This window comes from Lathyrus oleraceus, chromosome 7, assembly GCF_024323335.1.
Source record: "Lathyrus oleraceus cultivar Zhongwan6 chromosome 7, CAAS_Psat_ZW6_1.0, whole genome shotgun sequence".
Classification (NCBI taxonomy): domain Eukaryota; kingdom Viridiplantae; phylum Streptophyta; class Magnoliopsida; order Fabales; family Fabaceae; genus Lathyrus; species Lathyrus oleraceus.
Window position 1 is genome coordinate 539719248 of NC_066585.1, and position 25222 is coordinate 539744469.

The window sequence follows — 25222 nt, forward strand, 5'->3', positions numbered from 1 at the left end:
TCAATTGCTTATTATTCTTAATGATTTTTATGTGAGACACTCTTTTAAATTGATTTTGGGCACATAGGGAATACTGACCATTAGTTTATGTGTTAGACCTAAGGCATTTGTTTTACTTACGTTGGTTGAATAGGAACATGAGATCCCGACTAGTGGCATAAGGAATTGACGTTATGTGCATCGTCTAATCCTGCTTACGCTGGTGGACTAAGGATAGGAAGCTCCGAGTAATGATTAGTGAGTTATTTCGAGGGGAATTGGTTATAGCAGTTTTGTTAATTTTTCGTGAGATTATAGTGATGAGACCATTCATGTGAGACATCAAACATCAAGAATAGAGAAATAAGAGATTCTAAACACAACCTGGCCGCTTTCGTAATTATGTTTAAACACTTATTCACTTTTCACATTGCAAACTCGAACCCTCATCCCCCATTTTTTTATACTATTTTTTACACATTGCACGAAATTTGTCTTGTTAAAAGCAGTCCATGTGGATTCGATCTTAATTATTACTTCGACATTATCAGTACACTTGCCAAGAAGTCATCACAAATGAAGGCTGCAAGAAGAATCATGAGATACTTAAAAGGATCAATGAACTGTGGAATCATGTTTCGACGAGATTCTGAAAGCAAAGAAGTTGTGATTAATTGTTATTCAGATGTTGATTGGTGTGAAGACAAGGAAGATCGAAGAACCACAATTGGTTACTTCTTTCAAGTATTTGGTGCCCCAATCTCATGGTTCTGTGGTGGCATTATCATTATGTGAGGTTGAATATATAGCAGAATCTTATGCTGCTTGTCAAGCAATTTGGATCAGATTTATGCTGGAAGAGATGGAGGCTGAAGTGAAGAAACATATGGTACTTCAGATCGACAACAAATCAGCCATTGATCTTACAAAGAATTCAGTTATGTATGGAATGAGTAAGTACATTGAGGTTAGGTTTCATTTCCTAAGGGAGGAGGTAAACCGGGATGAATTTGAAGTGAGGCATTGCTCGAGTGAAGCACAGTTGGCTGACATTTTCACCAAAGGACTGATGATCGACAGATTCCTAACTTTGAGAAAGAAATTATGAATAATTCAGATCGACTATGATAAGTTTGTGTTCGACAACTTGGATTATAAAGGGGTATGTAGTGATATAATCCAAGTTGTAGCCCAAACCCAAATTAATTAGAATTAGAATTTGTTAGGTTAGTTACTTAGTATACAAGTAACATAAATATATGCAGATAATTGTAATTCAATTTTATAGCTGTCATACGGTGAATTGACTTGGGGTGTTTTGCTTTTTATCGCAATGTCGCGGATAGCAAGAGTCGCCACCGACTTTTCTTTTATCCAATAAGGAAAGGTGGAAAAGAACAGGAAAGACCTCAATAGATTTTGGGTTCGGGAGGTACATTATACAAAGGGAAGGTGTTAGCACCCTTTGTATCCATGGTTATCCATGGGCTCTTAATTACTGGATCACTTATATTTTTGTCTGAAAAGTGTCGGTGAATGGCTTAGAAAATGTTTTGAAAAGAGAGTTTAACTTTGTAATGATTCTCGTATGAATGTATACAAAGTGGTTATCTCGTTTAGTTTTGAAAGTTGTTTGAAAAAAAATATAACTCGGTAATGATTCGAGTATGAATGTATACCAAGTGGTGATTTTCCAAAAGAGGTTTTGAAAGGTGTGAGGTGTTGAAAATGTTTTAGGTTATGATCCAGTAATTGAGAGTTATACCTTCCTAAGGTCGTTATGAACGTTTCCTATCCTTATGAGGGTAAAACTGTCCTTACTATTGAGAAGTAAGTAATCTTACCCTTTGGATGTTTAAGGGTCACCGTAGGGTCATCGATAGGTCATTGAAGGCAACAGTTGTAAGGATACCTTAGCATTCGAAGGGACGATCATCATTTAACCGTAGGCTACACCGAAGGGTCATCGGGGGACGAAATCATATATTCGAAGGCAACATCCGAGGGACTATGATTTATTTTATGATGATTTAATCGAAGGGTCTTTGCTAAGTGTATCCCTACATTCGCGGGACATGACCGTTATACCGTAATATCGTAAGGCAAAAGAGAGGTCCAAGATCACTTATTTAAAGGCAATATTTTAAAGTCAATTAGGTAATTAGGACGAGCCTCCATATTAGAATCAATACATTAAAATTAATACATTAAAATTAATACATTAAAATTAACACATTAAAATTAATTAAGTAATTTAGGGTGAGTCTCCACAAGGGTATCCCACAAATAAAGTGGAAGACCTAACGGCAATCTTTTCATGGGACATGTGAACCTTGGCAAAATTCAGCAAACGGGTTAGAATACCAAATCAGGGTGCAATCGAGGATTACACCGCAAAAGAAATCACAACAGTAATAGGATGTCAGGCAAAACAGTGCATAACTAACATAGAATAGATCAGATACGCATAGGACATAACAAACAAAATATTAGCGACTGTCCCGTTCGCCTCTGCCTCGCCTAGCGAGGGCCTAGCGAATACTCGCTACATGCTCGCTTAGCGATGTGCTAGCGAGCGGCTGCGGGTTTTGAATTTCAGAACAGTATGACTTCAACCTGCGGCATGGCTTATGGCATCCAACACATAATTATACGGTTCAGCATTCACAATATTCAGGCACACTTAAATTCACATGCAAAACCTCAAATATGTTTATGAATTCAATTATAATATCACATGCAAGTTAAGAACATAAAGCGGTATCACATGCAAATTAAGAAAATAAAGCGATAAGAGTAATGCAAACCTGTTTGCAATCGAATTGCAACCTTGAATTGGCGAGCCGGATTGAGTTGGGCGGTGGTAGCTTCGGAGCGGAGGAGCGGCCTTCAGGGTTTCTAAAGTAGCCTCCAGGGTTTTTGTGCCAGGGTTTTCGTCTGTCTCCCTCTGTTTTTCCGTGGCAGAGGAGCTGGTATTTATAGTGGTAGTGGTGGTGACCTAATGGGCTTAAAATGAGGTCCAAAACTTCAAATTTTCGCAAGCTTCGCTAGGCGAAGGAATTGCTCGCCTAGCGAGCAAGCTAGGTCTGGGCTTTTTCTGGACCTGGTGCTTCGCTGGGCGAGTGGCATGCTGAGATATTCGCTAGGCGAAGGAATTGCTCGCCTAGCGAGCAAGCTATTTTGGGCCACTTTGGATTAGGCCTGTTGTGAGCTGGGCTTTTGTCCATTTGATATCAGTGCCTTGCAGATCAAGTCAGAGGGTCTTGGAAAATGCTTTGTAATATCAACGGGCAAATTTTGGGGTATGACAGCTGCCCCTGTTCAATATTCTTGAACCGAGAGAGTAGAATGGTATGTGCCGTTCGTGATCTGGAGGTGAAAGATTATTGAACACTAGAATGCCCCAAAAATTTGCGATTGTCAATCAGGAGCTAGTCTTGAGGGAGATGGGCTTAGAGATGCCATCCAGGAAGTTTGATGACGAGCTTCCGATGGTGTCGTACGTTAGACGATGTCTGAAGCCATGGATGTCATGCCGGGTCATACGCTACGTGTAACACCCTTCTACCCAAACGACATATTTATATATATTATCAGAGTGCAACATGTAGAAGAGTTTACATTTCATAAAAACATAACACTCATTACATTACAACATAAAACATGTTATTTAATTTTTAAAACTTCGCAGCGGACAACAACACAATTATTATAATTCAGCATATAATAATTCATAAAAATGGTTCAACATTATCTCAATAAAACATCTCAACATTTGATCATCATAAACAACATAAATAATAATCAACTATCTATCGAATCCCATAACCCCGGTGTCACATGACCAGAGCATTTGACTCGACTCTGTAGAATAACTCTACACTTATTCTTCGAACCTCAACAATAGCTACTCCGCTTTATCTGCACATTGCTCATCATAGATGAACATAAACACATGCAGAAGGGGTGAGAATTACATTATTAAATAATAATATAACGACAGAAATATAAACATAAATATATATTTCACATATGCCAACACAACTCATCATCATCATCAAAATCAACAAACTCATGAACATCAACAAAACAACACATCAAATGCAATGCACCAACCCATGCATGACTCAACACGACTCGGTATACCCATTTTGTGACCACTACAGGATCACCACTCCCAGATTCATCACCATAGAATCCGAGTCCCCCGTAAGGAACCAAGCCTCTCAACAAGCCCGGAGTCAACAACATCATTGGAACTCATGTTCGTTCGTCACTAGGCATCGGCCTTTCATGAATGCATGCACATCAAACATGCATCATAATCATCATAGCAACAACAACATCATATAGTCATGTTACCATCATCATTAATATCATGACATACCACTCAACAAAACAACAACAACATCATAACGATATCACATCGTCACATAACACATTCATAATTAAACACATAAATTCAACATATCATCCTCATAACACCTCATACAAATCATATAATCACTATTAATGGTTTATAGTACAACTACAGCGACTTACTAAGAGTCTCGCAACTCAACGTACTCAAAACCCACCAACATTAGCTTCTGCATTTCTCCAGTTCGCGCCGCCAACATAGGGACGCGCCGCGAAATCTCCAATACAACACAGTTCGCGCCGCGAACTAAGGATCGTGTCGCGAACAACTTATTTCGCTTCAGTGCGCGCCGCGAAGCAGGGTTCGCGTCGCGAACAACGAATTACAGAACTCCTCTAAATCCTACCTAATTCGCGCCGCGAACTAGGCTTCGCGCCGCGAATCGCGCGCAACCAGAATCCTCTGCTGCAGAATTCAGCGCAGCTTTGCTCCTCTACTCTCCATAACCCGTACCCCACAGCTAACAAACCAAAATCGACATTTAACAGACACATATACACAACATACTTCGATTATGGTGCATATAACACAACAAAACTCACAGATCGGTACATTTTCCATCAAAATCCCAACTCTCCCAATCTCCCTAAAATTCCCAAAATCCATCAACAATCACACAGATAACACGAAATTGCTCGCATATTATCGTTCAATAATGGTTCAGACCCCTTACCTCTTTGGATTGAAGGAAGCTCTGAGCAATCTTTGGCCTTTTCCTCTTCCTTCTCTTTCTCTTCCGCTTTTCCCTTTCTCTCTGACTCTGAGACACAATACGTGAAAACAACCTAAGTTTCACCTTGGACTCTTTTATCCCCTTTCCACTTTTACCCTTCCACTCTTCATATTCCAATTACTTTATTTATTTAATTATTATTAAAATAAATAACATCAATAATAATAATAAAAATAATCCAACTTTATTTAATTAAATTAATAAAATAATATTAACTCAATTAAATAATTCTCTTATTTTAATCGGGGTGTTACAACTCTCCCCCACTAAAGGAGTTTTCGTCCTCGAAAACATACCTCAAGCAAATAGAGTCGGATACGACTCCTTCATCTGATCTTCACGCTCCCAAGTCAAGCTCTCACCAGCTGGACCTCCCCAAACAACTTTAACTAAAGCAATCTTCTTACCTCTCAGGGTCTTCTCTTCTCGGTCATCTATCCGAATTGGCAACACCTCAACGGTCAAATTATCCCTCACCTGGATATCATCCAACTGAACAACATGCGAAGGATCCGCAATATATTTTCTCAACTGAGATACATGAAACACATCATGCAGATTAGAAAGCGACGGCGGTAAAGCTATCCGATACGCCACTTCCCCAACCCTCTTCAAAATCTGATACGGACCCACAAACCTCGGAGTAAGCTTTTTAGACTTTAAAGCTCTACCCACACCTGTCGTCGGAGTAACTCTCAAGAACACATGATCTCCCTCTTGGAACTCAAGTGCCTTTCTCCTGTTATCATGATAACTCTTCTGACGACTCTGAGAAATCTTCATCTTCTCCTGAATCATCTTAACCTTTTCAGTCGTCTGCTGCACAATCTCAGGTCCGAGTACAACACTCTCACCTGATTCGTACCAACACAATGGAGTTCTACACCTCCTACCATACAATGCTTCATATGGAGCCATACCGATACTAGCATGAAAACTATTATTATAAGTAAACTCCACCAACGGCAAATAATTATCCCAAGAACCACTCTGCTCCAACACACAAGCTCTCAACAAATCCTCCAAGGATTGGATAGTTCTTTCAGTCTGACCGTCAGTCTGAGGATGGTAAGCTGAACTCAACCTCAACTTAGTCCCCAACGCTTTCTGCAAACTTTCCCAAAATCTAGAAGTAAATCTGGGATCTCTATCAGACACAATACTGGATGGAATACCATGCAGCCTCACTATCTCCTCAATATACAACTCTGCCAATTTCTCTAAAGAGTGATTAATCTTCATCGGCAAGAAATGCGCCGACTTAGTCAATCGATCCATAATCACCCAAATAGAATCATTACCTTTCACCGTCCTCGGCAATCCCGTCACAAAATCCATGGAAATGCTATCCCACTTCCATTCAGGAATCTTCAAAGGTTGCATCATACCTGTCGGTTTCTGATGTTCAATCTTTGACTTCTGACAAGTCAAACAGGCATACACAAACTTAGCAATATCTCTTTTCATACCAGCCCACCAAAACAATTTCTTCAAATCTTGATACATTTTAGTTGCACCTGGATGGATACTCAATCCACTCCTATGGCCCTCTTCAAGAATACTCTTTTTCAATTCCGACACCTCAGGAACACAAACTCTACCTTTAAATCGCAGGATGCCATTCTCATCAATCTCAAAATTACCACCATTACCCTGGTTAACCATAGTAATATGATCAACTAGAGCGACATCAACTTGCTGACCATTCCGAATATCCTCCAGAATTCTACTAGTCAACTTCAGCATACCCAACTTTACACTATCGGCGGAAACTTCACAACCCAAACTCATATCACGGAACTGTTCAATTAACTCAAGCTCCCGAACCATCATCATAGACATATGTAGAGACTTTCTACTCAGCGCATCTGCAACTACATTAGCCTTACCGGGATGATAACTCAATTCAAAGTCAAAATCCTTCAGTAATTCTAACCACCTTCTCTGCCTCATATTTAACTCTTTCTGATCAAACAGATACTTCAGACTCTTGTGATCACTGAACACTTCGAATCTGGAACCATACAGATAATGCCTCCACATTTTCAACACAAATACAACAGCTGCAAGTTCTAGATCATGCGTAGGATAATTCCTCTCATGAACTTTCAACTGTCTAGAAGCATAAGCTACAACTTTACCGTTCTGCATCAAAACACCACCAAGACCCATCAAAGAAGCATCACAATAAACAACGAAGGACTCACCAGGATTAGGCAAGATCAACACTGGAGCACTGGTCAACCGCCTCTTCAACTCAACAAAACTCCCTTCACAAGCTGCATCCCACACATACACTTGACCCTTCTTAGTCAACTGCGTCAACGACAATGCCAACTTAGAGAAGCCCTCAATAAATCTGCGATAATAACCAGCTAACCCCAGAAAACTGCGTATCTCAGTAGCAGACTTCGGAGTCTCCCACTGTAATACAGCAACAACTTTAGCAGGATCAACCGAAATCCCACCGCTCGAAATCACATGGCCAAGGAAACTCACTTCCTTCAACCAGAACTCACATTTAGATAACTTTGCATATAATTTCTTTTCCCTTAACACCTGCAAAACAATTCTCAGATGTCCTGCATGCTCTTCTTCCGTCTTAGAATATATCAATATATCATCTATGAACACCACAACAAAATTATCAAGGTACGGATGAAATATACGATTCATATATTCCATAAACACACCTGGAGCATTAGACACACCGAACGGCATCACAGTGTATTCATAATGACCATACCTCGTACGGAAAGCAGTCTTCGCAATATCATCTGACTTCACTCGGATCTGATGATAACCTGACCGCAAATCAATCTTACTGAAAACATGAGCTCCAACCAACTGATCCATCAAATCATCAATCCTCGGCAATGGATACCGATTCTTGATAGTCACCTTATTCAACTGCCGATAATCGACACACAACCTCATCGTACCTTCTTTCTTCTTTACTAACAATACTGGTGCACCCCAAGGAGAAACACTTGGACGCACAAACTTCTTCTCAAGCAATTCTTCAAGTCGCTTCTTCAATTCAGCTAATTCAGTTGCCGACATTCTATAAGGAGACATCGACACCGGACTCGTACCTGGTACTAAGTCAATGGCAAATTCGACTTCACGTTCTGGAGGTAAATCACTTACATCCCCCGGAAACACATCCTGAAATTCACAGACAACAGGCAAATCTACACTCACCACTTTCTTATCCGCTTGCAGAGACGCAAATAAAGCGAATACCTGAGCTTCATCTTTCACAAATTCCCCCACCTGCCTAGCAGATAGAAATCTTGCCTCATCATTCTCGCCAACTTCAGAAAACCTCACCGTCTTACTATAGCAGTTGATAAACACGCCATAGAATTCTAGCCAATTCATTCCCAGAATGATATCAATTTGGTGCAAGGGTAAGCACACCAAATCAACCACAAACTCTCTCCCAAAGATCGTCAAATGACAACCTCGACAGACAACAGAAGTCTTCACAGAACCATTAGCAGGAGTATCTATCACCATACTTCCGCCTAGGGACGACATACTCACACCAATCCTAGTCGCACACTCATACGAAATAAACGAATGAGTAGCACCAGTGTCAACAATAGCAAGCAATTCAACATTATTAATCAAGCAAGTACCTTTAATCAGATTATCTTCTTTAGGAGCTTCAGTCCCACTCAGAGCAAACACCCTACCAGTAGTATGAGCCGCAGTAGCCGCCTTCTTCGGTTTCGAGCACTGCGAACTGATATGGCCTTTCTCGCCACAATTAAAACATGTCGGACCAGCATCCTTACATTCCGTAACTCTATGACCAGCCTGACCGCATCGGAAACATCTCAGCACTTTCTTGGTACAGCTATCAGCACGGTGGCCTGGCTCGCCACACTTGAAACATTTACCAGCTATGGGAGATCCTCCCCCACTTGGCTTCTTCGCATCTACCACTTTCTGCTTACCTTTACCATTCGGAGATGCATAAGGACTACCACGATCCTTATTCTTCTTCTCACTAAGACTCTTGTAGTGAGCAGCCCTAGCCTTGCTATCTTCATCAAATATTCTGCACTTATTAACCAGTGTAGGAAACCTACGAATCTCCTGGTAACCAATGCCTTGTTTGATCTCTGGACGCAACCCATTCTCAAACTTGACACACTTGGATTCCTCAGCATCAGCATTATTGTAATGAGGACAATACTGCACCAGCTCCTCAAACTTCGAAGCGTAATCAGCAACAGACAAGTTACCTTGCTTCAGTCCTAGAAATTCCATCTCCTTCTTACATCGCACATCAGCAGGAAAATATTTCTCCAGAAAGGCCGTCTTGAACCTCTCCCAAGTCATCTCAGCACCTGGTACTGCAATCCTCTGGCGAGTGTTATCCCACCAGTTCTCAGCCTCTTCAGATAACATATGCGTACCAAACTGCACCTTCTGTGCTTCAGTACACGTCATCACCTGGAAAATCTTCTCAATTTCCTTCAGCCAAATCTGAGCACCATCTGGATCATAGCGCCCTTTGAATGTAGGAGGGTTATTCTTCAGAAACCTTCCCAAATTCCTAAACTCGTCGACCGGCGGATTCTGCTGCGCCTGCATAGCCTGTGCCATAGCAGTCAAAGCCTCAGCAATCGCACGGTCATTCTCTCCAGCCATACTCTGCACAACACAACCACAACCGTTAAATATCGACAGTGTCATTACACTAATCGACCAACAGGGAAAACCTCACATTACGACTCGACTGGACTGACCATGCTCTGATACCACTAATGTAACACCCTTCTACCCAAACGACATATTTATATATATTATCAGAGTGCAACATGTAGAAGAGTTTACATTTCATAAAAACATAACACTCATTACATTACAACATAAAACATGTTATTTAATTTTTAAAACTTCGCAGCGGACAACAACACAATTATTATAATTCAGCATATAATAATTCATAAAAATGGTTCAACATTATCTCAATAAAACATCTCAACATTTGATCATCATAAACAACATAAATAATAATCAACTATCTATCGAATCCCATAACCCCGGTGTCACATGACCAGAGCATTTGACTCGACTCTGTAGAATAACTCTACACTTATTCTTCGAACCTCAACAATAGCTACTCCGCTTTATCTGCACATTGCTCATCATAGATGAACATAAACACATGCAGAAGGGGTGAGAATTACATTATTAAATAATAATATAACGACAGAAATATAAACATAAATATATATTTCACATATGCCAACACAACTCATCATCATCATCAAAATCAACAAACTCATGAACATCAACAAAACAACACATCAAATGCAATGCACCAACCCATGCATGACTCAACACGACTCGGTATACCCATTTTGTGACCACTACAGGATCACCACTCCCAGATTCATCACCATAGAATCCGAGTCCCCCGTAAGGAACCAAGCCTCTCAACAAGCCCGGAGTCAACAACATCATTGGAACTCATGTTCGTTCGTCACTAGGCATCGGCCTTTCATGAATGCATGCACATCAAACATGCATCATAATCATCATAGCAACAACAACATCATATAGTCATGTTACCATCATCATTAATATCATGACATACCACTCAACAAAACAACAACAACATCATAACGATATCACATCGTCACATAACACATTCATAATTAAACACATAAATTCAACATATCATCCTCATAACACCTCATACAAATCATATAATCACTATTAATGGTTTATAGTACAACTACAGCGACTTACTAAGAGTCTCGCAACTCAACGTACTCAAAACCCACCAACATTAGCTTCTGCATTTCTCCAGTTCGCGCCGCCAACATAGGGACGCGCCGCGAAATCTCCAATACAACACAGTTCGCGCCGCGAACTAAGGATCGCGTCGCGAACAACTTATTTCGCTTCAGTGCGCGCCGCGAAGCAGGGTTCGCGTCGCGAACAACGAATTACAGAACTCCTCTAAATCCTACCTAATTCGCGCCGCGAACTAGGCTTCGCGCCGCGAATCGCGCGCAACCAGAATCCTCTGCTGCAGAATTCAGCGCAGCTTTGCTCCTCTACTCTCCATAACCCGTACCCCACAGCTAACAAACCAAAATCGACATTTAACAGACACATATACACAACATACTTCGATTACGGTGCATATAACACAACAAAACTCACAGATCGGTACATTTTCCATCAAAATCCCAACTCTCCCAATCTCCCTAAAATTCCCAAAATCCATCAACAATCACACAGATAACACGAAATTGCTCGCATATTATCGTTCAATAATGGTTCAGACCCCTTACCTCTTTGGATTGAAGGAAGCTCTGAGCAATCTTTGGCCTTTTCCTCTTCCTTCTCTTTCTCTTCCGCTTTTCCCTTTCTCTCTGACTCTGAGACACAATACGTGAAAACAACCTAAGTTTCACCTTGGACTCTTTTATCCCCTTTCCACTTTTACCCTTCCACTCTTCATATTCCAATTACTTTATTTATTTAATTATTATTAAAATAAATAACATCAATAATAATAATAAAAATAATCCAACTTTATTTAATTAAATTAATAAAATAATATTAACTCAATTAAATAATTCTCTTATTTTAATCGGGGTGTTACACTACGCCGTATAGCGAATCATCCATCATGCTGTTGACTTCGTTGGGGAGTCAGAGTATGTTATACACTGCTGGGGATGAGGGATCAGAATGGGTCGTATATTAGACCGTGTCTGAATACCAGAGTGAGTTATTCATTAGGCGGATGACTTTGCTGGGGATGAAAGATCAGAATGGATCGTACGCTAGATCGTATCTGAGTTGAAGATCCAAATGGGCCTTATGATAGACTGTATTGGATGAGCCGTCCATTAGGCTGAATCTGATGATAAAAGGGGGTAGTCGTACACTAGACTACACTTCAGAAATGTACCGTACACTAGGTAGCATCTGAGAAGATGAAGGTTTAACTTGGTCGTACATTAAACCATATCTGAGCAGAATGAGCCGTCCATTAGGCTGAATCTGCTGAAAAGGGAGTAGTCGTACACTAGACTACCATTCAGAAATGTACCTGTCCGAAGGTAGCATCTGAGTAAGGGAGTAGTCGTATACCAGACTACCATTCAGGAATGTACCTGTCCGAAGGTAGCACCTGAGCCAGGGAGTAGCCGTATACCCGACTACCATTCAGGAATGTACCTGTCCGAAGGTAGCACCTGAGCAAGGGAGTAGCCGTATACCAGACTACCATTCAGGAATGTACCTGTCCGAAGGTAGCACCTGAGCAAGGGAGTAGCCGTATACCGGACTACAATTCAGAAATGTACCTGTCCGAAGGTAGCATCTGAGCAAGGGAGTAGTCGTATACCAGACTACCATTCAGGAATGTACCTGTCCGAAGGTAGCACCTGAGCAAGGGAGTAGCCGTATACCAGACTACCATTCAGGAATGTACCTGTCCGAAGGTAGCACCTGAGCAAGGGAGTAGCCGTATACCAGACTACCATTCAGGAATGTACCTGTCCGAAGGTAGCACCTGAGCAAGGGAGTAGCCGTATACTGGACTACAATTCAGAAATGTACCTGTCCGAAGGTAGCATCTGAGCAAGAGAGTAGCCGTATACTAGACCACCATTCAGGAATGTACCTGTCCGAAGGTAGCACCTGAGCAAGGGAGTAGCCGTATACCAGACCACCATTCAGGAATGTACCTGTCCGAAGGTAGCACCTGAGCAAGGGAGTAGCCGTATACCAGACTACCATTCAGGAATGTACCTGTCCGAAGGTAGCACCTGAGCAAGGGGAGTAGCCGTATACCAGACTACCATTCAGGAATGTACCTGTCCGAAGGTAGCACCTGAGCAAGGGGAGTAGCCGTATACCAGACCACCATTCAGGAATGTACCTGTCCGAAGGTAGCACCTGAGCAAGGGGAGTAGCCGTATACCAGACTACCATTCAGGAATGTACCTGTCCGAAGGTAGCACCTGAGCAAGGGGAGTAGGTATACACCATTCAGGAATGTACCTGTCCGAAGGTAGCACCTGAGCAAGGGGAGTAGCCGTATACCAGACTACCATTCAGGAATGTACCTGTCCGAAGGTAGCACCTGAGCAAGGGAGTAGCCGTATATCAGACTACCATTCAGGAATGTACCTGTCCGAAGGTAGCACCTGAGCAAGGGGAGTAGCCGTATACCAGACTACCATTCAGGAATGTACCTGTCCGAAGGTAGCACCTGAGCAAGGGGAGTAGCCGTATACCAGACTACCATTCAGGAATGTACCTGTCCGAAGGTAGCACCTGAGCAAGGGGAGTAGCCGTATACCAGACTACCATTCAGGAATGTACCTGTCCGAAGGTAGCACCTGAGCAAGGGGAGTAGCCGTATACCAGACCACCATTCAGGAATGTACCTGTCCGAAGGTAGCACCTGAGCAAGGGGAGTAGCCGTATACCAGACTACCATTCAGGAATGTACCTGTCCGAAGGTAGCACCTGAGCAAGGGGAGTAGCCGTATACCAGACTACCATTCAGGAATGTACCTGTCCGAAGGTAGCACCTGAGCAAGGGGAGTAGCCGTATACCAGACTACCATTCAGGAATGTACCTGTCCGAAGGTAGCACCTGAGCAAGGGGAGTAGCCGTATACCAGACTACCATTCAGGAGTGTACCTGTCCGAAGGTAGCACCTGAGCAAGGGGAGTAGCCGTATACCAGACTACCATTCAGGAGTGTACCTGTCCGAAGGTAGCACCTGAGCAAGGGGAGTAGCCGTATACCAGACTACCATTCAGGAATGTACCTGTCCGAAGGTAGCACTTGAGCAAGGGGAGTAGCCGTATACCAGACTACTATTCAGGAATGTACCTGTCCGAAGGTAGCACCTGAGCAAGGGGAGTAGCCGTATACCAGACTACCATTCAGGAATGTACCTGTCCGAAGGTAGCACCTGAGCAAGGGGAGTAGCCGTATACCAGACTACCATTCAGGAATGTACCTGTCCGAAGGTAGCACCTGAGTAAGGGAGTAGCCGTATACCAGACTACCATTCAGGAATGTACCTGTCCGAAGGTAGCACCTGAGCAAGGGGAGTAGCCGTATACCAGACTACCATTCAGGAATGTACCTGTCCGAAGGTAGCACCTGAGTAAGGGAGTAGCCGTATACTAGACTACCATTCAGAAATGTACCTGTCCGAAGGTAGCATCTGAGTAAGGGAGTAGCCGTATACTAGACTACCATTCAGAAATGTACCTATCCGAAGGTAGCATCTGAGGAGATAAAGGTCTAACTTGGTCGTACATTAAACCTTATCTGAGTTGTCCGAGGACTTGACGGTCTAACTTGGTCGTACATTAGACTGTATTTGCAGAATCTGACTTGAAGGTCTAACTTGGTCGTACATTAGACTGTATTTGCAGAATCTGACTTGAAGGTCTAACTTGGTCGTACATTAGACTGTATTTGAGTGGTATTTGAAGATTTGAAGGTCTAACTTGGTCGTACATTAGACTGTATCTGAGTTGTTGAAGGTCAGAATGGATCGTACGCTAGATCGTATCTGAGTTGAAGGAGTCATGTGTTGAGATGAATCAGGGTGGACCGTATGCTAGGCAGTACCTGAGAAGTGAAGGTCCAACTGGGTCGTACATTAGACCGTGTTGGGAGTAGTTGAAGATCAGAATGGATCGTCCGTTAGATCGTATCTGAGTGGAAGGAGTTATATGTTGAGCTGGATCAGAATGAACCGTATGCTAGGCTGTATCTGATAGTATTTGTATATGTTGTATTTGCAATGAATATTTGGGATGGGCTTATAGATGCCATCGTTAGGAGGATGTCAGAATGAATGTTGACATGGAGTATATCTGAAAGATGTATCTGAAGAAGAAAGTAGTCGTACGCTGGACTACACCTCGGAATGTACCGTACGCTAGGCAGTATCTGAGGGATATAGTTAAATCTTGAATGTAATTGATAAAGATGTCCGTCTGAATGGACCTTTGTTTTGACTGTGTCAGGAGGATGATTAACCTGAAAAGTAAAGTTAGCTTCATGCCATGTCATGATGCATGAGATGCAAATGTTGTATGCATGTGTGTGCTGTGAAGTGATGTAATGAGTGAATTATGCGTCTGGAATGAATGCGAGCTTTGTATGCATGTATATGTTATGAAATGATGTAATGTATATGATGCGGAATGAAAATTGTATGTAGGTATGTGATGTGAAATGATGTAATGAATGCACTATGTGTCTGAAACGTTCTTCCAGGGGACTCTACTGGGGAAATAAATCTCAGTCTTCGGGTCGGAGATATTTGTATTGATGACCCTTCCTTAGCTAGGGGTATTTGACCTTTATCTGATGGCAGAGATATTCAACAGAGCCTGGCTGGGGGTAGAAGAGATGACCAGTCTAGTGATGCCAAGTTCTTCTGGGGAATAACTGGCTTAGCCGGGGAATAGAATTGGCAACGGATTCATTGGGAAGCGTGATTAGACCTTCTCCTCGATCCTAAAGTCTTTTCGTAATTGCTATTGCCATTTTAGGCATGCATTTTTTTTTGTAAACATTGATCATATTCAAATGCATATATCAATTCAAGTTAAATCAATGGACGTTTACGCAAACAAAACAGAGAAAGTAAAACAAAAGCATCTTTTTGGAAATAAAATTGTATTGATTTTGCAAGAGGGCCTATAAATAGGCAATTTGAGTACAAGGAGACAGAAATCCTAGTAAGAGGAAATTGTCAGGCAAACAAAGAGAAGCTATGAGGAAAAATCCTGTTGATTTTAACTCCACTACTGTCATTATGTCTTCAAGCATCTCATCTCCTGCTGTCGGATAGAAGTGATTGGCTTGTTCAGTCCCTTGAACTTGGTTGAAGCTGACAGAGAACGGGACATAGTCATACGCTTTAATCCCTAATTTTTGCCTGGACCGCCTTTTCAGGTTTTCAGTCCACCGGGATACCCCTTTTTGCCCAAGTCGCCTTTTCAGGTTTTCGACTTGCCGGGTATACGTCTTTATATATTTATCCCTAACTTTTGCCCGAACCCTTTTGGTTCGCCGGGATGCCCTTACTTTTGCCTAGGTACGTCGACCTAACGGGTCTCTGTTATGCGTAGTATTTTTTAACTATGTCCACGTTCATAGGATGCGGGAAGTCTTCGCCATCCATTGTAGCAAGTATCATGGCTCCACCGGAGAATACCTTCTTAACCACAAATGGCCCTTCGTATGTGGGAATCCATTTGCCCCTGGGATCACCTTGTGGTAGAATGATACGCTTGATAACTAAGCCGCCGATTTGATATACCTGTCTCTTGACTCTTTTGTTAAATGCCTGGGTCATGCGCTTCTGATATATCTGTCCATGACAAACAGCCGCAAGTCTCTTCTCATCGATCAAGTTTATCTGGTCGAGTCGAGTCTGAATCCATTCATCCTCATCTAAGTCTGCATCTTTCATAATTCTTAGAGAGGGCATCTGAATTTCCACTGGTAAAACGGCTTCCGTTCCATAGGCTAAAGAGAAGGGAGTTGCCCCTGTCGAAGTGCGCACTGAAGTGCGATAACCGTGGAGAGCGAATGGTAACATCTCATGCCAGTCTTTGTACGTTACTGTTATATTCTTGATATTGTTAGCAGCCTCCACGGCGCCGTTCGTCTTTGGCCGGTACGGAGAAGAGTTATGGTGCTTTATTTTGAACTGCGTGTAGAGTTCAGTTTAGTACCATTATCAGTGATAACTCTCTCAGGAGACAGCAGGTTTCTCAAGTAGATATTTGATAGAATCCATCTTAGAAATCAATAAAGTGGTATGATTCAACATATACTGTCTTAGTCGGCGAGCAGCCTAAGCCAAAGCACAGTAAGCTTTCTCGAGCTGTGAGTATCTTGTTTCACAGTCGGTACCTTTTGCTAAGGCAGTGTATGGCATGCTCTTTTCGACCAGACTCGTCATGTTGCCCCAGCACACCCTATTGAATTTTCTAACACGGTCAAATACATGATTAGAGGTCTTCCTTAAACTGGTAGCATTAGAATTGGAGGTTCTTGGAGATATTTCTTGATTTTGTCATTCATCATTCCATACCATCTCTTGATTTTTCTTTTTTGGTAATTTGAAGATGGGTTTGCAGGTAGCAGTCAAATGTGGGATGAATCGGGCAATGTAATTCGAGTGCCCCAAGAAACCTCTGACTTCTTTCTTGTCTATTTCAGTACCCATTGCAATTTCAATTGATTCCTCCTGCGGCTGTATGGTCTTTTCTTCTTGTAGTAACAGTCTGACAAGTTCACCAGGGACTTCACAATCTTCCTCGCTTCCATCCTCGGCTTGGTAGATCGGATTTTCAAAGTCATAATGAACAGTAGCCGAACTATTATCAACAGGATCCAGAGTGGATATGGATCGGAAAACTGTTACGTGCGTGTGTGCAAGAAAACATAGCTTGTTTTGAAAAAAATGACAGGAAAGATAAAGAGCGCAATATTTGAATGCAAAAAGTCCATTGATTTATTGAATATGAATATGCTTATGAAATGCCAAAACCCTTGAAAAATTAGCTATTGTGCCCCGGGTATAGACACAATGCTTTAAAACACTAAAATAGCAATAACAATTACTCCTGACTAAAGGAAATCGGGATAGTGTCTTCAGCCTTCCAATTGTCGAGTCTGTCACCAATTGTTGGGAAAATCCAGCCATCCAAGTCATAATCGTTATCAGTATCTTCCACAGCATTGACAGTCTCGCCCTGATTAGGCAGAGGAGCAGTGATGACATTAGGAGTCTCAGGCGGATCAGATTCAAACTCTCCAGCGTCGATCATATCCTGAATTTTGTTCTTCAACGACCAACAATTGTTTGTATCATGCCCGGGGCTATCGGAGTGATATGCACACCTGGCGTTGGGATTATAACGAGGAGAAGTAGTGTTGGGTTTTGCAGGAGGATCTCTGAGGGTAATTAAATTTGCTTTTAGCATACCCTGCAGTGCTTGTGCTAAAGTCATATTGATCTTCGTAAACTGCCTCCTTCCCGGGTTAATGTGCCTCACAGGTTTCTGGTCTTTCTTTTTCTCGAGCAAAAGAGCCTTCAGTTCCTCCTGCCCCTTGGATAAGTTCAAGATCATCTTCTGGAGTTGAGCATTCTGAGCATGGAGATCTTTGACAATTTGTTCGAGGTCCATTTTTCTGTTTGGAGGAAAACCGTGAGAACATTGATCCCTTTAGAGTACCCGTTATGCGATGTTATGTTATGCTATGCAATGTATGAAATGTTTTCAAGGCCTTTTGGAATTTAACTTTGTATAAATCCCTAAGTCCTCGAAAGGGTTAGTACAATGCCATGATGTTATGATGTTATGATGTTAAGTAAACAACAAGCACAAGCAAGTCACACAACCATCATTCCTAGGTTTTAAGGCTTGCATGAGTTCCATAGGTAAGTACCCTCCCCACTGAAGTTTAGTTGGTTCAACCTGTCCTAGAATAGTAACCGGGTTCTAGAAGGATCTCAAATCATCGACCTTTCTTTAAGTCCACTTCAGTGCAACACCAAGTGGTTGACCGAAGCTTCCCTAAAGTCCAATCTCAAAGAGTGTAGTATCGAGTCTCAACCAACCCCAGTCGGAACCGAAGTCAGTTATCTCACTACTTTCTAATGGCCAGGATAAGTCAATTAGGGTTCTAAAGGTCTGGTTAATGCTTTGATGACACCACGCGGAAGTCAAATTTTTCCTCAAGTAAACATGAGGAACATCAGGACATCCAAAGTGTCACATTAACCGTAGCTATCATTTTGACCATTCCAGTATACGTCGGATAGTCGCGATGATCTATTGCTACTTACCTAGGGTACACTAGATCCGGGTGTAGGATCTTTCACTCAAGAATACCCAAGCAATCCCTTAAAAGTAAATCAGACAATTTTAAATAAGTGATCTTGTTTTTAAGGTAACCTCTCTTTTTAAAGAGTCCCCAGCAGAGTCGCCAGTTCTGTCATACGGTGAACTGACTTGGGGTGTTTTGCTTTTTATCGCAATGTCGCGGATAGCAAGAGTCGCCACCGACTTTTCTTTTATCCAATAAGGAAAGGTGGAAAAGAACAGGAAAGACCTCAATAGATTTTGGGTTCGGGAGGTACATTATACAAAGGGAAGGTGTTAGCACCCTTTGTATCCATGGTTATCCATGGGCTCTTAATTACTGGATCACTTATATTTTTGTCTGAAAAGTGTCGGTGAATGGCTTAGAAAATGTTTTGAAAAGAGAGTTTAACTTTGTAATGATTCTCGTATGAATGTATACAAAGTGGTTATCTCGTTTAGTTTTGAAAGTTGTTTGAAAAAAAATATAACTCGGTAATGATTCGAGTATGAATGTATACCAAGTGGTGATTTTCCAAAAGAGGTTTTGAAAGGTGTGAGGTGTTGAAAATGTTTTAGGTTATGATCCAGTAATTGAGAGTTATACCTTCCTAAGGTCGTTATGAACGTTTCCTATCCTTATGAGGGTAAAACTGTCCTTACTATTGAGAAGTAAGTAATCTTACCCTTTGGATGTTTAAGGGTCACCGTAGGGTCATCGATAGGTCATTGAAGGCAACAGTTGTAAGGATACCTTAGCATTCGAAGGGACGATCATCATTTAACCGTAGGCTACACCGAAGGGTCATCGGGGGACGAAATCATATATTCGAAGGCAACATCCGAGGGACTATGATTTATTTTATGATGATTTAATCGAAGGGTCTTTGCTAAGTGTATCCCTACATTCGCGGGACATGACCGTTATACCGTAATATCGTAAGGCAAAAGAGAGGTCCAAGATCACTTATTTAAAGGCAATATTTTAAAGTCAATTAGGTAATTAGGACGAGCCTCCATATTAGAATCAATACATTAAAATTAATACATTAAAATTAATACATTAAAATTAACACATTAAAATTAATTAAGTAATTTAGGGTGAGTCTCCACAAGGGTATCCCACAAATAAAGTGGAAGACCTAACGGCAATCTTTTCCTGGGACATGTGAACCTTGGCAAAATTCAGCAAACGGGTTAGAATACCAAATCAGGGTGCAATCGAGGATTACACCGCAAAAGAAATCACAACAGTAATAGGATGTCAGGCAAAACAGTGCATAATTAACATAGAATAGATCAGATACGCATAAGACATAACAAACAAAATATTAGCGACTGTCCCGTTCGCCTCTGCCTCGCCTAGCGAGGGCCTAGCGAATACTCGCTACATGCTCGCTTAGCGATGTGCTAGCGAGCGGCTGCGGGTTTTGAATTTCAGAACAGTATGACTTCAACCTGCGGCATGGCTTATGGCATCCAACACATAATTATACGGTTCAGCATTCACAATATTCAGGCACACTTAAATTCACATGCAAAACCTCAAATATGTTTATGAATTCAATTATAATATCACATGCAAGTTAAGAACATAAAGCGGTATCACATGCAAATTAAGAAAATAAAGCGATAAGAGTAATGCAAACCTGTTTGCAATCGAATTGCAACCTTGAATTGGCGAGCCGGATTGAGTTGGGCGGTGGTAGCTTCGGAGCGGAGGAGCGGCCTTCAGGGTTTCTAAAGTAGCCTCCAGGGTTTTTGTGCCAGGGTTTTCGTCTGTCTCCCTCTGTTTTTCCGTGGCAGAGGAGCTGGTATTTATAGTGGTAGTGGTGGTGACCTAATGGGCTTAAAATGAGGTCCAAAACTTCAAATTTTCGCAAGCTTCGCTAGGCGAAGGAATTGCTCGCCTAGCGAGCAAGCTAGGTCTGGGCTTTTTCTGGACCTGGTGCTTCGCTGGGCGAGTGGCATGCTGAGATATTCGCTAGGCGAAGGAATTGCTCGCCTAGCGAGCAAGCTATTTTGGGCCACTTTGGATTAGGCCTGTTGTGAGCTGGGCTTTTGTCCATTTGATATCAGTGCCTTGCAGATCAAGTCAGAGGGTCTTGGAAAATGCTTTGTAATATCAACGGGCAAATTTTGGGGTATGACAATAGTTTTGAAATAACAATTCATCAATTGTTTTTTATTGCTTTCTCTCACTCAAAGTGCCTCACCCACTAAAAAAAACTTTAGCAAACTAACTAATAAGAATGAAAAGCTTATACTTAAATGATTTTGCTAAAAGAAATGTCTTAAAGATTGTTTAAGAATTCTAAATCAAATAATTATTCATAAAAAAAAGTTAAATATATCTATTCTCATTTTATTAAATACAACAACTTGTTACAAAATTTTCATTTTTAGACAAGTAAAACAATATCCTTACAACACTCATTAGCATTTGCTATAATTTAAAATGAAAGATGATATATGTATCCAAGGGTGCATGGAGTGTTCTATTCTCCCAATAGAAAAGATGTGCAAATCTACAATAATCAAAGTTCTTTTCCAACAACAACCCACTTCATCTCTTGCTCAAGCAGCTCAGGCTAAAATGGTATAGAAAACTTTGTTAATAATGAAACCTCCATTAAACCAGAAGCAAATGTGGGCAAGAAATCACTGACAGCACCATCAATGGAACAAAAATTCCTACAAAAGAATATACACTACATTGCATCAAATCTAGTTAAAGAGATTATTATAGTGGTATATTTCAATTATAGAGTTAAAAAGTTCCTACAAGATCATTGTTATAAACTGCAAAAATGATGTTGTGGAAAAATTCAACAAATGCAAAATATTTGATTGCAATGTTGTTGCAGAGACATCTAAAACCTTTATGTTTTGGCCGCAGTTACAGCTAAGGATAGAATCATACTAATGTGATATAATTTCTATAGTTCATCAATGTTGAGTGATGTACCTGTACAACAACAATGTATTGTATCTCATTCTTCTAATACTGGAAAAGCACTTTTCGTGGATCGAGTTGACCACTACAATAACTTGAAGGAACTGCAGATATTTCTTGTCTTCCTTTCCACTCTTCACCAGGTTTGAGAGTGATTGCTTTTTCTACACAAGCAGACTGAACACACAACATGTGTTTGTACTCATCATCCCCCAAATCAGATATGGTTTTCGCCTTCTTGTCCCACGGATTCCATACCACTACAGAAAAAAATGCGCATTACTAATAAACAATGAAAAAAGAAATGTGTTTTCAACACCACGCCACAAACACAATCTCACAGCCATATCACATTTTATATAATCCTTGTGCGCATAAGATTTGATAAACTAACCAGCATCAGGAAGCCCGTCTTTTCGCACTTCAAAAGTTCTCTTCCTTTCATGGTCTATGATAGCAATTTTTGTGGGAGTGCTAACGTAAACTTTGTCCACCTACATCGTGGAAGAAACAAAAATGCAAGACTTACTTACATGATTGAATTTACAAAATATAACAGCACAAGAAACTACTTTATTGATAACATATACTCACTTCAGACTCGAATGTTATAGCGTCTCCTTGTTCTGTAAATCGCTGTCTATTCTTCAAATTGTCTAGATAATCCAATGTTTCTAGTCCTTCTATTCGAACTTCACTGAACATAAGCAAGGTGAAAATTAGCTTGTACTTGCAAATAGTGAAGATCACAAATCTCAAAACAATACAGTTCTGTTATGACATTATACAAGGTACAATGCAAACATCAATACACAAATATGTTAATAGTTTTCAAAATCATTTGTAAGAAATTTGAGGGGAAAAACATATATAGTAGAATTATAGGATAATTAATACACTCATGAATATTAAAACTTCAACTATTGGACCAATCATCCATTTCCTATGTTGAAATCTCAATGATGTTCATATTTAACTATGTATAGACCAAGAATGTATGAGGCAAGAAAGCTATTGATATTGATATCGATTTACGAAAAATATATATATGGCTCAGCAAAACCTGATATCGGTAACATAGAGGTATGTATGATAGGCAAATGTGAAGGTAAAAGATTTTCCATCTTTATTTGTGTTTCGAATTCGAGAGGTCATCATCAGATCTCCGGTAGGTCCCAAAGCTATCCTTAGGCGAAATTCATATCTGCAAGAAATAACGATAAAATATTCTTCCAAAATATAAAACACAAGCAATTAAGGTCATGTAGGGGTATATATGTATACCTGTGAGGCCAATTCTTGGAATCATCTTCGGAGTTTTTAAGAATCAAATCAGTGAAAGCTCTACTACTGCTATTTGTTGGAAATGGAGGAGGATTAGGATCTAAGGTCCACAACTTGTTCCTTGCAAATCCATGATGTTCAAGAGAACCAAGATTTGAGAACTGCATATGGATATAAAGTACTTAAAGAAACAAACAACAAATGAAAACATAGAAGCTCTATAAAATACACATACTTGAGGAAAACATATCGGAATGCCTCCACGTATAGATTTCGGAGGATTAAAATTAGCCTGCAATGATTCATGTGAAAAAGAATTGATGAATTTCAATTAGGTTTTATTGATATCATTCTACTATGGCTTTTCTATATTGATTCATCAACACAAAAAATAAATGTTTACCTTACTACTAACAAAGAGCAATTCTTCTCCACGTTCATTTTTCCAGGATGTAACCTGTCCTCCATATAGATACACCTGCAAATGAAAATCATTCTTAAACGATATGATATGATAGATTGAATGCAATGCAATTGAAATTGGGATGAAATACCTCAGCAGAGAAGCCACGAACTTCTTTAAGAATGATCTTCTCTAAGCCATTAACGCCTATACACTGTTTAACGTATACCGGTTTTTGTGACATCTCTTCTCTCTGATCCCAATCAATGGAAATGGAATGTCCTTCTTCCCCTCAATCAACATTTTTCATCTATTAATGTATATATAGGCTATACATGCTTGAGAGAGAGAAAATAAATTCTTTTATTCTTTTCATTTTAAATATAGGGGACTTTTTTTTTCTTCATATATATAAACTTAGTTGGTAATTCAATGAAGTGGTGTTTTTTTATCGGATTGATTATTGGTTTGAATTTTAAGAAAATGATTTTAATTCAAAATTGAAATTGTATATAGTTCAATTTATTATGTATGATTATATTAGAAAATTATGATATGATTAGTTTAAAGAAACTTTATTTGCATGAATTTATAGAAATTCAAAGTATAGTTATAAAAATTATCAATGTTCAAAATTCAATATATAATAGATTAGATACAAAATATAATATGTTGCAAATTAAATTATAAAATACTAATGATGAGGAATTGTGTTTGAAAGATACGAAATTGTAAAACATTCTCACACTTTTTCATATCTAAGAAAAATTACATCTCATTTTAATTTTTGTTCAAACAAAATTTAAATTTTTTATTCAAATACCGTATTTTTTCAAAAAAAAATTCAAACTACCCCAGTTTAAAAAAAAATACGTAAGGCATAGGCGTCAGACCAATTGGCGTTCACCCTTAAATTTTAAGTGGTGGCTCTAATTGAATTGGCTACAGTACATGGTGTTGCCAATCCAATTGGCGCTCATGTGTTATTTGAAAGAGGAGACGTTAATTGGTATGGCGCCACAGTGTAATGTGAAATTTTTTGGTTATAAATAGATGTGTTGTGTGATTTATTTTTCCACATCTCATTTCGTCATATTGCAAACATGTTTGGGGTTCATCGTCGCTATGAAAAAGTGATTTATCCGAGAGACAAGCCTCGATGTTGATGCTCTTCTGGAACATCTGTAGTTTCGATCAACTGAAGAGGGAGTTGGTTTGTTGGTTATATGGAAAATACTATAAAGGGAAAAAAATTAGAAGTATTGAGAGACTCGATAGTATATTTGGTTGGGTGCGAGTCAAAACTGATAAGGATGTTAGGGAAATGATGTTTGGACGAGATGACATCAGTTTGATTGTTGTAACCAGTTAGAAATGTTCTGTTTTAAGTTTGCTTATGTTGTAGTGATGTTTGTTGTTAACCTTGTTGTAACAAAAAGATAATGATATATAAACATCCAAGGTTACAAAAATTGAAAGGAGATATTAAATTATGATGCAGATGTTTCTCCTAGATTGGGATATTTGCTCTTATTGTGTCTT

General features: G+C 40.2%; 1 protein-coding gene across 2 annotated transcripts; it reads right to left on the reverse strand.

Moving 5' to 3' along the window:
- Positions 1-21413: 21413 nt before the first annotated feature.
- Positions 21414-24028, reverse strand: LOC127101532 (putative glucose-6-phosphate 1-epimerase). Of its 2 annotated transcripts, none has more exons than XM_051038975.1 (9): positions 23832-23972; positions 23681-23755; positions 23513-23569; positions 23278-23397; positions 23057-23197; positions 22588-22690; positions 22388-22487; positions 22006-22253; positions 21414-21731 (listed from the first exon to the last, which is right to left on the reverse strand). In XM_051038975.1, exons 2-8 carry the CDS (start codon positions 23743-23745, stop codon positions 22039-22041), a joined length of 801 nt encoding a protein of 266 aa, XP_050894932.1. In that variant the 5' UTR covers positions 23746-23755; positions 23832-23972; the 3' UTR covers positions 21414-21731; positions 22006-22038. The 2 variants fall into 2 exon arrangements, with proteins under 2 accessions (XP_050894932.1, XP_050894931.1); XM_051038974.1 differs by having other exon boundaries at positions 21417-21731; positions 23278-23438; positions 23832-24028.
- Positions 24029-25222: the final 1194 nt, after the last annotated feature.

Bases quoted from the DNA above. Each gene is read 5' to 3' on its own strand.
- LOC127101532 (XM_051038974.1), bottom strand. From the start codon at position 23,924: ATGTCACAAAAACCGGTATACGTTAAACAGTGTATAGGCGTTAATGGC. The intron at 23,439-23,512 runs GTATGTGTATTT...ATCCATATGCAG, and splicing joins TTCCGATATGTTTTCCTCAA to TTCTCAAATCTTGGTTCTCT. The intron at 22,488-22,587 runs GTGAGTATATGT...TCCACGATGTAG, and splicing joins CTATAACATTCGAGTCTGAA to GTGGACAAAGTTTACGTTAG.